This window comes from Gekko japonicus, unplaced genomic scaffold, assembly GCF_001447785.1.
Source record: "Gekko japonicus isolate JY-2015 unplaced genomic scaffold, Gekko_japonicus_V1.1 scaffold1732, whole genome shotgun sequence".
Classification (NCBI taxonomy): domain Eukaryota; kingdom Metazoa; phylum Chordata; class Lepidosauria; order Squamata; family Gekkonidae; genus Gekko; species Gekko japonicus.
In genome coordinates this window covers 376,773-391,032 of record NW_015175412.1, presented here as the reverse complement: position 1 = coordinate 391,032, position 14,260 = coordinate 376,773, and the positions used below count along the sequence as shown (strand labels likewise).

At 50.3% G+C, this 14,260-nt stretch overlaps 1 protein-coding gene across 1 annotated transcript in view; it reads right to left on the bottom strand.

Annotated features, from left to right (window-relative positions):
* Positions 1-2,000: 2,000 nt before the first annotated feature.
* Positions 2,001-14,260, bottom strand: part of LOC107122630 (E3 ubiquitin-protein ligase TRIM9) — a 100,248-nt gene continuing 87,988 nt past the window's right edge. The window contains exons 8-10 of the mRNA XM_015425745.1: positions 9,005-9,308; positions 4,301-4,463; positions 2,001-2,071 (exon numbers count right to left, since the gene is read on the bottom strand). Of these exons, the coding sequence (XP_015281231.1) occupies positions 2,009-2,071; positions 4,301-4,463; positions 9,005-9,308 (530 nt within the window). The 3' untranslated portion in view covers positions 2,001-2,008. The remainder of the gene's footprint in view (positions 2,072-4,300; positions 4,464-9,004; positions 9,309-14,260) is intronic.

The following is a 14,260-nucleotide window of genomic DNA, read 5'->3' as shown; positions in this document are numbered from 1 at the left end:
GTTATTATACAGGTGGGTTGCCGTGTTGCACTGAAGCAGCAGAACCAAGTTCAAGTCCAGTAGCACCTTTAAAACCTACAACGTTTAATCAAGGTATAGTTGGACCGTAAGGAAGGCCGAGCGCCAAAGAATAGATGCTTTTGAATTATGGTGCTGGAGAAGACTCCCTTGGACTGCAAGGAGATCAGTCAGTCCTAATCAACCCTGACTGTTCCCTGGAAGGCCAGAGACTGAAGCTGAAGCTCAAATACTTTGGCCACCACCAAATGAGAAGGGAGCACTCACTGGAGGAGAAGACCCTAATGCTGGGAAAGACTGAAGGTCAAAGAAGACGGGGACGGCAAAGGATGAGATGGTCAGACAGTGTCATCGAGGCAACGAACGTGAAATTGAGCAAACTCTGGAGGACAGGAGGGCCTGGCGTGATGTGGTCCACGGGGTCACGAAGAGTCGGACTCGACTGCGCGACTGAAGAACAACAAAGCTCTCGCGTGCATGCACACTTATGTATCCGCAACTGTATTGGGTATCTGAAGAGGTGTGCTTGCACACGAATGCTTGTACCTTGAATAAAACTTTGCTGGTCTTAAAGGTGCCCCTGCACTTGAACGAGGTTAATCTACAGCGAGGCTCAAGCTATGTTTGCTTCCTGTGGTTTCTCGTTAGCTCTCTCAGGCGTCCTCTTGGTCAACCAGCCGGTGTGCACATTTTTTAAAATAAAGAACTACGCACTGTCACCAGGGTGTGGGTGCCAGCCTTTGCATCATAACGACCGCTCTCCCCATTTCAGCGAAAATGTTGCCCGTTCCTCAATCTTGACCGAGAAGAGAAAGAGAAACATTTCCCAAGCGGTGCTCCCTCTAAGCTGTAGAGTCCTGTGAGCAAAAATTCTACTGTGTGAGCTACCGGCGTTAGTTGCGAGGGAGCCATTCGGCTGCTGCATAAATTAGTTTGCTCTGGAGCCCTCCCTCCCTGAGCTGAGACAAAAATGGGTGAGCTGGAGGCTAAAAACCTGTGAGCTAGCTCACGCTAACTCAGCTTGGAGGGAAGAAGAAGAAGAAAAGAAGAAGAGATTGGATTGATACCCCCCCCTTCACTACCCAAAGGCGTCTCAGAGCGGCTGACAAACTCCTTTCCCTTCCCCTCCCCACAACAGACACCCTGTGAGGTTGGTGGGCCTGAGAGAGCTCTTGACAGAAACGGCTCTTTTTTCAAGAACAGCTCTTATCAGAACTTGCCCAAGGTCATCCAGCCAGATGCCAGTGGAGGAGTGAGGAATCAAACCCGGTCCTCCCAGATTAGAGTCCGCACACTTAACCACGACACCAAACTGTCTCTCGAACACCGTTCCCAAAACTCGATTCATTCCCTATGGCTTTGTAGATAAATGTAATCCAGGGCCAACATCCCTGAGGATAAAGGCCATTCGGACAGAAACGGAGGAGCGACGGATTAGACTTTGGAAATGCTGGGAGCATTCATGGATGCGTTGTCAGTCCTCCCCGTTTCCCCACCCGCACCCCGAAGCATTGGTTTCATCGTTATGTGTCACATAATCCAAGGATATCGGAGGAGAGGTTCCGGTTTCAACTGCATCGGCAGCCGGCGGTTTACGTTTGGGAGAAAAGGGGAATCCACGCTGGAACGGAAACAAAACCCAAAAAATGGGGGGGGGGCCAATCTCGGTCTCTCCGAGAACTTGGCTCTTGGCCGAAAGCACGAAACAGCGAAGCCAATGCACACAGAGCACACGGGGCCGGAGAAGGTGAGGGGGTTTCGCTGCAGAGCTGTAGGGGACGCGGTCTGGTTTGTCCTTTCTCTTCCGTAGATGTTTTTCCTTGTTCCCCCCCCCACACACAAACGTTTGGTGTTCGCTGGCCTGGGGGACCCGGCCGAACGGATCTTGTCCCGCTTCCTCCTCTGGGGTCAGTCCCTGAAGGGAATCCACACAGCTCACTGGGATGTGTCCTGAGAAAAAGCCAGACGGGGCCCACCGCTCGCTCCGTCCTTACTGCATGGTGCCCCGTGAATGGTAGAAGTCCGGGACGGGCAAACCGGTATGGAGAGTCACCTGCAACCAAAGGCCACAAAGTTCAATCTCCGGAGCATTCGAAAGCTCATTTGCAGTCACAACGCCTACTCTTAGAGTTGCCAGCTCCGGGTGGGAGACACCTGGAGATTTTGGGGGTGGAGCCCATTCGCCACAAGGTATAGATTAGCCTATTAGCCGCAAGGTATACAGCAGGGGTGGCCAAACTGCGGCTCGGAAGCCACATGCGGCTCTTTCACACCTATTGTGCGGCTCCCGGTAGGGTAGCTGGGGAAGTGAAGGGGAGGCATATTTTTTTCTCCCTCCCTCTCTTCCTTGCCCTTCTCTCCCATCTATTTGCTTTCTTCATTCTCTGGCTCTCCCTCTTTCTCTCTTTCTTTCCACCTCTTTCATTCTTTCTTTCCACCTCTCTCTCTTTGTCTCTCTCTCTCTCTCAGACAAACACATATCATTCGCAAACAAATACCGTTGGACAAATAATTATCGTTATCGATATCTGTTTTTACCCCTTCTGTTTTTATTTTTGGCCGTCTGTTTTAACACGAATAAAAAGCAAATCTGCATATTTTCCTATAAAAAACGTGTGTGCGATATTTGCTCATGTCTTCCGGCTCTTAAACATCTGATGTTTATTCTGTGTGGCCCTGACGTTGAGCGACTTTGGCCACCCCTGGTATAGAGGGAACACTCTTCTGGGTATTTCCACACTTAGACCTTAAAAACTGAATGTTTCTAAAATGCAGTTTTAATGTTTTATGCATTGGGCATTGGCCCCATCTGTACGCTGCCCTGAGCCCGTTCGCGGGGAGGGCGGGTTATAAATTTAAATAAATAAATAAATAAAAATAAATTAAATCCTGGTTCAACCCTGTCCCCAAACTTACATTCTACACTGCACTCGGGTTCACCCCTGTAATTATCTTGGGGTATTTTTTGTTTCCACATTACATTGAGGCCACCCCGGTTTTGCCCCACACTTGTCCCAGGATAAACGGATGCTGTTATAACCAGGGATAAATGCCAGGTATTGTGCTGCGAGTTGCCCAGATCAAGAGCTCCTTTCTATACCTTGTGGCTAATAGCCATCAATGGGCCTCTGCTCTATACGTTTATCCAATTCCCTCTTGAAGCCGTCGATGCTTGTAGCTGCCACCACCTCCTGTGGCAGTGAATTCCATGTGTTGATCACTCTTTGGGTGAAGAAGGACTTCCTTTTATCCGTTATAACCCAACCGCTCAGCTATTTCATGGAGTGCCCACGAGTTCTTGTATTGTGAGAAAGGGAGAAAAGGACCTCTTTCTCTACCTGCTCTATCCCATGCATAATCTTGTAAACTCGATCATGTCACCCCCTCAGTCGTCTTTTCTCCAAGCTAAAGAGCACTAAGCATTTTAACCTTTCTTCATAGGGGAAGTGTTCCAGCCCTTTTATCATTCTAGTTGCCCTTTTCTGCACTTTGTCCAATGCTATAGTATCCTTTTTGAGGTGTGGCGACCAGAACCGTACACAGTATTCCAAATGAGGTCACACCATCGATTTATACAGGGGCATTACGATATTGGCTGATCTGTTTTCAATTCCCTTCCTAATAACCCCCAGCATAGCGTTGTCCTTTTTTATTGCAGTCGCACACTGTCTTGACATTTTCATTGAGTTATCTACTACGACTCCAAGATCTCTCTCTTGGTCAGTGTCTGCCAGTTTGGACTCCATCAACGTGTATTTAGAGTTAGGATTTTTGGCTCCAGTGTGCCTCACTTTGCACTTGGCCACACTGAACCCCATTTGTCACGTTGACGCCCACTTGCCCATCCTCGACAGATCCCTTTGGAGTGCCTCACAATCCTCCCTGGTTCTCACCACCCTGAACAACTTCGTGTCATCTGCAAATTTAGCCACTTCACTTCTTACTCCCAACACCAAATCATTAATGAACAAGTTACAAAGCATCGGACCGAGTACTGATCCCTGCGGTACCCCACTGCTTACCACCCTCCATTGAGAAAATTTCCCATTTATACTCACTCTCTGTTTCCTATTCATTAGACATACATGACCAGCACAGTTAAGATAATGTTTTTGGCCTCCTGGCCTCTCCATTTCTCCCTCCAGCTCTGGGTTCTAGTCCTGCTGCTCTGAACCGGATTCCCTCCCTCCAGCATTGGACGGTGGCACACCCCCCCCTCCACGAACCGCAGCCTCCCCGTTCTCTCTTCCCGGCCACCCCCACATCCCTTCCCAGCCCTCACCTGCACGTTTCTGTTCAGGCTGACGGCGGGAAAGAAGACGCCCTCCAGGTTCTCAAAGGCCACAGGCCCCTGCTGGTCTTCATTGATGGAGAAAGTCAAGGTCCTCCTGGTCAGGTCGAGCAAGACGCCCACCGTGGCCCCTTTGGTTATGCCTCCTTCCGTCCTGTCGGGGGGGGAAAGCGAGTCAGAGCGTGAGAGAAATGGCAAATCTGTCTGAAGGCATTTTCTGTTGGGGAGCACTCCAGGGTTTCCTGGCAATGGAGAAACGGGTTTACATTGGTGGGCATCCATCATTCAGTTGCACGCGGAGTATGCGCTGATGCGCGGCAGTATGGAGTGCTTTCCCCATCGCTGGGGCAGGGCTGTACCACACTGGAGTCTCGAGAAGAAAGATGGCTATATATCAAGTAAACAGAAGGAAACGGCTAGATTCGAATCCGGTAGCACCTGAGAGCCCAATAAGAATTTTGGGATATGAGCTTTTGAAAGAAGAAGAAGAAGAAGAAGAAGAGGAAGAGGAAGAGGAGGAGGAGGAGGAGGAGGAGGAGGAGAGGAGATTGGATTTATACCTCGCCCTTCATTACCCAAAGGAGTCTCAGAAAAGGATCAGGTGGTCAGTGATATGAAAGATCTTTGCTTGAGACCCTGCAGAGCGGCTGCCAGTCTGAGTAGAATATATGAGCCTTGCTAGACTATGCTCTGATTCGGTATATGGTGGCTTCATGTGTTCATTTTCACTTCTTTGCTCAGACAGTAATTAAATTGTGGGACTCACTGCCACTGGAAGTAGTGACAGCCAATCATTTGGTTGGGTTCCAAAGGGGGTGAGGTGATTTCATGGTCCCACAATGGTTATTAGTTACAAGGGGTAAATGGAACCTCCGTGTTCAGAAGCAGTCATCCTCTGAATACCAGTGCTGGGAGGGGGGTTACAACATGGGGATGTTTCGGCCCCTGTGCTTTACCTGTTAGCCTTCTGGGGGTATCCGATTAGCCACTGTGTGAACACAGAGGCCGAACTGGATAGACCATGGTGTGAGTTCCTGCCCCTTCCCTGTCCTTGCAGGGTTTTGGCTGGCACCAAGCACCAAGATATCGTGATGGCCGCAAGCACAGATGTCTTTAAAAGGGGAACAGACAGATTCATGGAAGAGTTGTCTATCAGTGGCTACTAGCCCTGGTGACTAAGGGGAACCTCCACAGTCAGAGGCAGTCAACCTCTGAACCCCAGAGCCAGGAGGCAACATCAGGGGAAGGCCTCGGCCTCTCTGCCCTGTTCTTGGCCTTCCAGGGGAACTTGTTGGGAACTGGTTGGCCATTGTGTGGGACAAGACGCTGGACTAGATGGACCACTGGTCTGATCCAGCAGGGCTCTTCTGATGTTCTTATCAGGGGAAGGCCTCAGCTTCTCTGCCCTGTTGTTGGCCCTCTAGAGGAACTGGTTGGCCCCTGTGTGAGACGGGAGGCTGGACTAGATGGACCCTCATTGGTCTGATCCAGCAGGGCTCTTCCTATGTTCTTATGAAGGACTTGGCCTCTCTGCCCTGTTGTTGGCCCTTCAGAGGAACTGGTTGGCCCCTGTGTGGGAGGCTGGACTAGATGAACCACTGGTCTGACCCAGCAGGGCTCTTCTGATGTTCTAATGAAGGTCTGGGCAGCAGACCACTGGTGTGGTGCAATGGTTATAGTCTCAGACTGTGATCTGGGAGACCCAGCTTCAAATCCCCACTCAGTTGGGCAGGGGGTGGACTAAATGGTCTGTATGGCCCCTTCCCACTCTATGAGTCTATGATCTTGAGCCAGTCACACACACTTTCAGCCTAATCCACCTCACAGGATTGTTGTGAGGGTAAAATGGAGGAGGAGTGGAGAACGATGCAAGCCAGTCAAGGTCCCCATCGGGGAGAAACGCAGGGTATTAAATTAATGAATAGATAGTGCTCGAAAGCCAGTCGAGTCCGACTCTAGGGTTGCGGTGCTCATCTCCATTTCCAAGCCGAAGAGCCAGCGCTGTCCGAAGACGTTTCCGTGGTCGTGTGACTAAACACCAAGGTGCACGGAATGCTGTTCCCTTCCCACCGAAGTGGTACCTATTTATCTACTTGCAATTTCTTGCTTTCTACCACCTTAGGAGCAGAGAAAGGATGGTTTGTCTGTGGCACGGTAGTGCCACCAGCTGGTCAGCAGGTAATATTACCGCTACCCACTTGCAAGGCGCACGTGACATCAGGGAGCCCCGAGGGGCTGCCAACTCCAGACTGGGAAATTTATGGAAATTTGGGGGTGGAGCTTGGAGACAGCAGGGGTTGGGGTTGCAGAAGGACCTCAGTGGGTATAATTAAGGTTGTGAACCTCCAGGTGAGGGGGGGAAGAAGAAGAAGAAGAAGAAGAAGAAGAGGAAGAAGAAGAAGAAGAAGAAGAAGAAGATCCCCCCTCCCCGCAATAGACACCCTGTGAGGCAGGTGGGGCTGAGAGAGCTGTCTTGAGGACTGCCCTTGAGAGAACAGCTCTGAGAGAGCTTGTGACTGACCCAAGGTCACACCAGCAGCTACATGTGAAGGAGTGGGCAATCGAACCCGGTTCTCCCGTATTAGAGTCCGCGCTCCTAACCACTGCACCAAACTGGCCAGTCCCTGTAGAAAAAATGGCTGCTTTGGAGGGTGGGCTCCAGGGCATTATACCCTGCTGAGGTCTATCCCCACCCCAAACCCCACCACCCCAGTCTCCAACCCTCAAATCATCAGGTATTTCCCAACACTGAGTTGGCAACCCTAGGTATAATGTTAAAGGCTCCACCCATCAAAGCGGTCTTTTCCTCCAGGGGAACTGATCTTTGTGATCTGGAGATCCATTGTAATTCTTGGAGATCTCCAGGCCCCACCTGGAGGCTGGCCACTCTAGGGCAGGGGTGTCAAAGACAAGGCCCGGGGGCCAGAACTGGCCCATCCAGGGCTGCTACCCAACCCACAAGCAACTGGTATGTATGGAACTATAAGGTATTCCCCCTTTTATGGTATCCCCTGGGGGGAAAAAAACCTACTCTTGCATATGATTAAATACATTTATTGGGGTTTTTGTGGGTCCCCTAGTAAACCAATTGCTTTCACTGCTAGGAATCAATTGCTGTTGTTTGTACTTTGAGTTAAAAAATAGTAGTGTTAATTGGGTTTGCCTCTATCCTTCACAAAGTTTATATCTCCGGCAGTGTTAGCCTCCAGATCACACATTTTTGCCTTGGCTCAGGAAGGATGGCTCCAGAGCAAACTGATTTATGCAGTAGCCAAATCACTCGTTCACAACTTTAATGCCAGTAGCTCACAAAGTAGAATTTTTGCTCACAAGCTTAGAGGGAACATTGACTCCGGTACCTGGCATTACATCTTATGGCACTCATGGCCTGGCCAGTCAAAGTGACATTTAATAATGTTCACTACACTACTATATAATGGTAACAGAAGACAAAAACAAGCGTAGTTAACAGACTCAACGATTACAACTTGCCAAAAAGCTGAAGAGCACGTAATAGTGAAAGATTTAAACAAACTAGCTACAGTGAAAAAGTACAAAATGTAAACAGTGGAGAACTGGTAGGTGCTACAATGGATAAACAATGGAGAACTGCTAAAGAATTCAACGTTGTGTCCGGATGTTTGATAACAACGTTTCAAAGTTCATCCTTCATCGGGGTGTTCCCTTTAAGCCGCTGTGGTTTTCATCCTCAAACTGACAGGCATTGGAAACAGTCTGTGAACGATTCAATACAAAATCGAATGCCAATCTCCAACATGTAGTCAGCTTCAATAGCTTCAGACTTGCAGGGGATCATTGTTTAGACACTGTAGCACATACCAGTTATTATTTTTTATTTATTAAATTTTTAGCCTGCCCTCCTGGCCGAGGCCGGCTCAGGGCGGCTTACAAACAGATAAAATTCTCATAATACAATCATAATAAAATCACATACATTAATAAATACAGCATTGAAATTAAAATATGATAAAGTGCTAGCAACATTCCTCATATTCCAATTGGCTCTTTGGCCTTCTGCAGCTATCTCAGGTCATTGGCACCGGCTGTGTTTGAGGGACCTATGGGCCAGGGCTCCGCCAAAGTAGATATTAACTGTTGGCGGTGGAGGAGTCAGTGGCGGTGGCTCCAAAGGCCTGGTGGAAGAGCTCCGTCTTACAGGCCCTGCGGAACTGTGAAAGGTCCCGCAGGACCCTAGTCTCTTCCGGGAGCTCATTCCACCAGAGTGGAGCCACTACCGAGAAAGCCCTGGCCCTGGTTGCCACCAGTCTGGCCTCCACTGTTTACATTTTCTACTTTCTCACGGTAGCTGCTTTATATACATCGTTCTCTATTGCATGTTCTTCAGCTTTTTGGCAAGTTGTAATCGTTGAGTCTGTTAACGACACCTGTTTTTGCCTTCTGTTCTCATTAAAGTGACATTTCAGACAAATCCGGCCCTCGCGACAAATGGGTTCGACACCCCTGCTCTAGGGAGCCCTTTGGATCACTCCGTGGTCCTGCAAGTGGACGAGCAGGGCCCACGGTTTCCCTCTGAGCAGCTTGTCCCTCGAGCACAGACTCGGTGGCTCGTGGAGGACTCCTTCCAGCCAGCCTGCTCAGCCGCGTGGGGGAGGTCCCGGGCTCGATTCGACGCAAGGGGGTCTCGGACAGACGGGGGGCGCCGGGACCACGTACCTGTTTGTGTGCGAGTTGTTGTGCATGAACCAGCTCCGGTTATTGTCCACGTACATGGCCCAGGCCTTGTCATCCTTCCCTAGCATGACATCCTTGAGCACGTCTACGCGAGCCACCCCAAAGGCCGGGTCCGGGTGGTTATCGTAGCGGTCGATCGACAGCTCCCAGTAGTGGAGCCCTTTGGAGAAGCCGGTCTTGCCCAGCACGACCCGGTCGTCGTAGCTGTTGCAAGTGACGGTCAGGTTGTCATTGGAGAAGATGATGTCGGAGTGGGCGGTGCTGGGATCGAAGGAGAACCAGGCGACTGGAAACATACACAAGGGGGGCAGGGGGGTTAGTCGCGGGGAAGGGAATCGGGGAGCACCGGAAGCGGACATACGCACGTTTGCCATGCAGGAAGGGACGCTGGATCGGGGCCAGGCAGTGGTGTTGCCTCTAAGCTGAGCTAGTGTGAGCTAACTCACAGTTTTTTAGCCTCCGGCTCACACATTTTTGTCTAAGCTCAGGGAGGATGGCGGCAGACAGTGTCCCCTCTAAGCTGAGTTAGTGTGAGCTGGCTCACAGTTTTCTAGCCTCCGGCTCGCACGTTTTGGTCTTAGCCCAGGGAGGATGGCGGCAGACAGTGTTCCCTCTAAGCTGCATTAGTGTGAGCTGGCTCACAGTTTTCTAGCCTCCGGCTCACACATTTTGGTGTATTTTTGTATTCCAACCTTGTAAAAAAAGCATATCACTTTAACTTAACCTTAACAGCCTATATTTTCTGATTTTTGCAGTACTGTGTTATTCAGTTTAGTGCACATCACAGTAATAATCCCTGTGTAGTGTAATATCCATATACCGTGTACCCTACTCTTGTCAGAACTATGGCTTGCCCAAGGTCATCCAGCAGCTGCAAGTGGAGGAGTGGGGAATCAAACCCGGTTCTCCCAGATTAGAGTGTGCGCTCCTAACCACTACACCAAACTGGCTCAGCAGGGGAAGGACACACAGGCAGGTGGGGGGTGGCACAGGTGGGGGGCAAGCAAGGTGCAACTGGTTTGGTGTGGTGATAGGGCGGGATACAAATCTACGGATAAATACAAATAAATGAATAAAGTGGTAGGTACAGAGGGGGCCCGTGGGAACTCTGCCTGAGTCCCCCAAAACTTGGAACCGGCCCTGCTGACTGGCAAACCCAAAGGGGGAACCACAGAAAAGTCGACTTGGGTAGACGGCATGGAACCCAGCAGGAGGATTTGGGGCTTTTTGCATTTTAGCGAGACAAAGGAATGAGGTTTCAGACGCCAGGGGGCACTGCGAAGGCTCGTCGAAAAGGGTCCATGATTAAATCCTCCTGTCCTTAAACACCTACTTTTCTGTGCCCTGCAAACCACACGGCATCGCTTCATGAAACCTCTGTGCGCCCAACGGTACATATATTCCTCCACATCTAGCAATTTGCTTCCCAAGTCCAAAATTTTGGACGGGGTGCAAAATCTGTCCTGCTAAGAGGGCTTTTCTGCATTCTCATTTCCCTCGCTTGTGTGTTCCTGTGGCTTTGGTTGGTGGTTTTTTTTTCCTGTTCTGCATGTGTTTTGCTCCCTCTACTGGTTGATTCAATATTACATTGTTTTATGCCCGGCATAAAAACACAAGCACTCTGCTGGATCAGACCAGTGGTCCATGTAGTCCAGCATCCTGTCTCATACAGTGGCCAACCAGTTCCTCTGGATGAACAACAATAGGGTAGAGAGGCTGAGGCCTTCCCCTGATGTTGCCTCCTGGCACTGGGATTCAGAGCGTTAGTGCCTCTGAATGTGGAGGTTCACCTCTGTCACCACGGCTAGTAGCCATTGATAGACTTATCCTCCATGAATCTGTCTTATCCCCTTTTGAAACTGTTTATTCGCCTGGCCATCACCACATCCTCTGGCAGCAAATTCCATTTTTGAATCACTCCCTGTGTAAAGTAGTATTTCCTTTTATACATCCTAAACCTACTGCCCATCGGCTTGATTGGATGCTCTCAAGTTCTAGTATTTTGTGAGAAGGAGAAAAACTTTCTCTTTCTCCGCTCTTTCCACCTAGTGCATATTTTATGAACCTCTATCGTGTTCCTCCTTAGTCATCTCTTTTCTCAACTGAAAAGTCTCTTCAGCCTTTCCTCGTAGGGGAGGTGCTCCTACATCTTGGTTGCCCCCCGCTGTACATTTTCTAGCTCTGCAATGTCCTTTTGAGATACAGTGATGAGAATGGTACACAGTATTCCAAACGAGGCCGCACCATAGTTCAAAAAGGGGGCATTACAATATCGGCCATTTTATTCTCAGTCCCTTTCCTAATAGTCCCTAACACAGGGCTTGCCCTTTTCACCACTGCAGCCACACTGGGTTGACACTTTCACTGAGCTCACTACGACCCCAAGATCTTTCCTCCTCTCTGTCACAGCAAGTTCAGGCATATCTCCCTGCCACTGTTCCCTCTAAGCTGAGTTAGTGTGAGCTAACTCACAGTTTTTTAGCCTCCGGCTTGCACATTTTTGTCTTGGCTCAGGAAGGATGTGGCTCCAGATTTAACCCGCGGGTTTTTATGCCAGACACAAAGCGCTGTATTATCAAACCGACCACCAGAGGGAGTAAAATATGTGTGGAAGAGAGACCCCCCCCCCCGAACCAACAGGAACACACAAGCAAGGAAAAGGAGAGTGTGGCTTTTGTCTAGAGTCTTGCAGCCATGCTGGGTATTTGATGGCAGATGTGGGACTGCAAACTCAAGTCGCCACTGAACAGCTGCCGTGTAAGAGGGGGAGATGGAATTTGCAGTGCGGGGGGGAACTGCAGCTGGAGCTGGTGCAGAGCGATGCCGAAACCGCCTCTCCAGTCACCACTTTTATCTAGCAATGGCCTCCCCCACCCCATTTTCTTTGCTGGCTGCAGCCACTGGGGGAAGTGTCTCTCAGTCCTGTGCTGGCTCCGGAGCCTCCAATCTATATACTAATAGCCAAGACAGCCCCCCTCTGTGCGGATATCTATATTTGCACATTGGGGGCACCTGGGGGGGGAAAGAGATTTCCCTGCACACTTGGGGCACTCCCCAGGTGTGCAGAAAAATCTGAAAAGTTTTAAAAACTATAGGGGGGATACTTAAATCCCCCCCAAAAGTAGAAAGTAAAACAGCGTTACCTGCGCATGCGCAGAGAACGCTCTGGGAACTCTGCAGCAGGCCGGGCGGAAGGGAAGCTTACCTGTGGCCAATGCTCCCTCTAAGCTGTGGAGTCTTGTGAGCAAAAATTTTACTTTGTGAGCTACTGGCATTAAAGTTGTGAGCGAGCGGTTTGGCTACTGCATCAATTAGCTTGCTCTGGAGTCATCCTTCCTGAGCTAAGAGGAAAATGTGTGAGCCAGAGGCTAAAAAACTGTGAGCTAGCTCACACTAACTCAGCTTAGAGGGAACATTGCCTGTGGCCACCTCCTCTTCAGCCCTGAGGTCCTCCTGCTTCCGCAGGCCGGAAGCCGGGGGGGAATACTCCCCCCCCCGCGAGTATCACGGGTTCCTCTTTTTGTTCATCTCTAGATCGGAGCCCACAAGCAATTCGGAAACCAACAAGGTTTTCAGGATGCGAGCTTTCGAGATTCCTAGCACCTTTCGTCTGACTTTCGAAAGCGTGTACCTTGAAAATCTTTTTCCGGTCTAAGTTGCTTCTGCATTCGAACACGGCCGCTCCACTGCAGACCGACTCGGTTAGCGTCGAAAGCTAATCCATTGCTAAATTATCTTTCCCAAGCAAGTTTCTAGCCCCTTATGGCCGCAGCACAAAGCTGGGGCTTATGTGGACTGCAACGTTGGCATCTCAAACGCCGGAGGAGGACAGAGCAGGACGGGCTGCATTATCCTGCCCGGTTCCTTCTCTCTGCTGCGGTTCTGCCCCCTTGTCAGGCCCACCCCGAGCTATCACCAGAACATTTGTCTCCCAAGTAAGTGTTTGGATTTCCAGAGACAATCCGTCCCTGCACCAGGAGTGCCTGCCCACGAAGGCAAAAGTCACCTGATTGAGGTCTGATGATAGGGAGCAGCAGGGAGAGTGACCCTGTCACGAGATGCTCTGGACAGTGGGTGGGAACTCCCATGCTCATGTGCAGAGCGTTCTTCTCATGTAGAAGAGCACAGAACATCATTTGTGTACATGGGGCTCAGAGGCACACTGGTGAATGTACGTAGGGGCTACCACATTCTCGGCTATGCACCATAGCCTCAGTGTTCCCTCTAAGCTGAGTTAGTGTGAGCTAGCTCACAGTTTTTTACCCTCTGGCTCACACATTTTTGCCTTTGCTCAGGGAGGATGGCTCCAGAGCAAACTAATTGATGCAGTAGCCAAATCGCTTGCTCACAAACTTTAATGCCGGTAGCTCACAAAGTAGAATTTTTGCTCACAAGACTCCACAGCTTAGAGGGAGCACTGGTCTGCATGCATGTGTAGTCTGGATTCTTGGTTGCATAGAGCTTTCTCCTAATGCGGGAGAGAACTGCGTCTTCTATGCGCACGTCAGTCTCTCGTGAACACCTCGTCTGGCTATGTAGGAGCTGCCACATTCCGCTCTGTCTCATACCTATGGTGGTGGAAAGTGGTGTCAAGTCCCCGTCAACTTATGGTGATCCAGCAGGGTTTTCAAGGCAAGAGATGGACAGAGGTGGTTTGCCACTGCCTGCCTCTGTGTAGCAACCCTGGGCTTCCTGGGCGGTCTCCCATCCAAGTACTAACCAGGGCCGACCCTGCTTAGCTCCCAAGATGAGACCACATCAGGCTAGCCTGGGCCATTCAGGTCAGGGTGAACAAACAGAGGTGGTTGTGCCATTGCCTGCCTCTGCGTAGCAACCCTGGGCTTCCTCCCATCCAAGTACTAACCGGGGCTGACCCTGATTGGCTTCCGAGATCTGACGAGATCGGCCTAGCCTGGCCCATCCAGGTGTCATGGCTCTCATACATGTATCCAGGGGTCACTTCGTAGAAAAAGAGGTGTAGGAGCTCATTACCATAACTCATTAGCATAACTTATTTGCATATGCCACACCCCCTGACATCACCGGAAGTGTGTCAGAAGGCAACATCCACTGCTCAGGCTCCGCTGGACTGTTTTGTATTGCTAGCTATTGGGGGCGGGGGGGGGACATGCAGATCTGCCCTCACAGAAGAGGGAGAGCTTGTACCTGAATAAAACTTGGGTCTTAAAGGTGCCACTGGACTGTGTTGGATTGCTATCTATGGGGGGGGGAAACGCA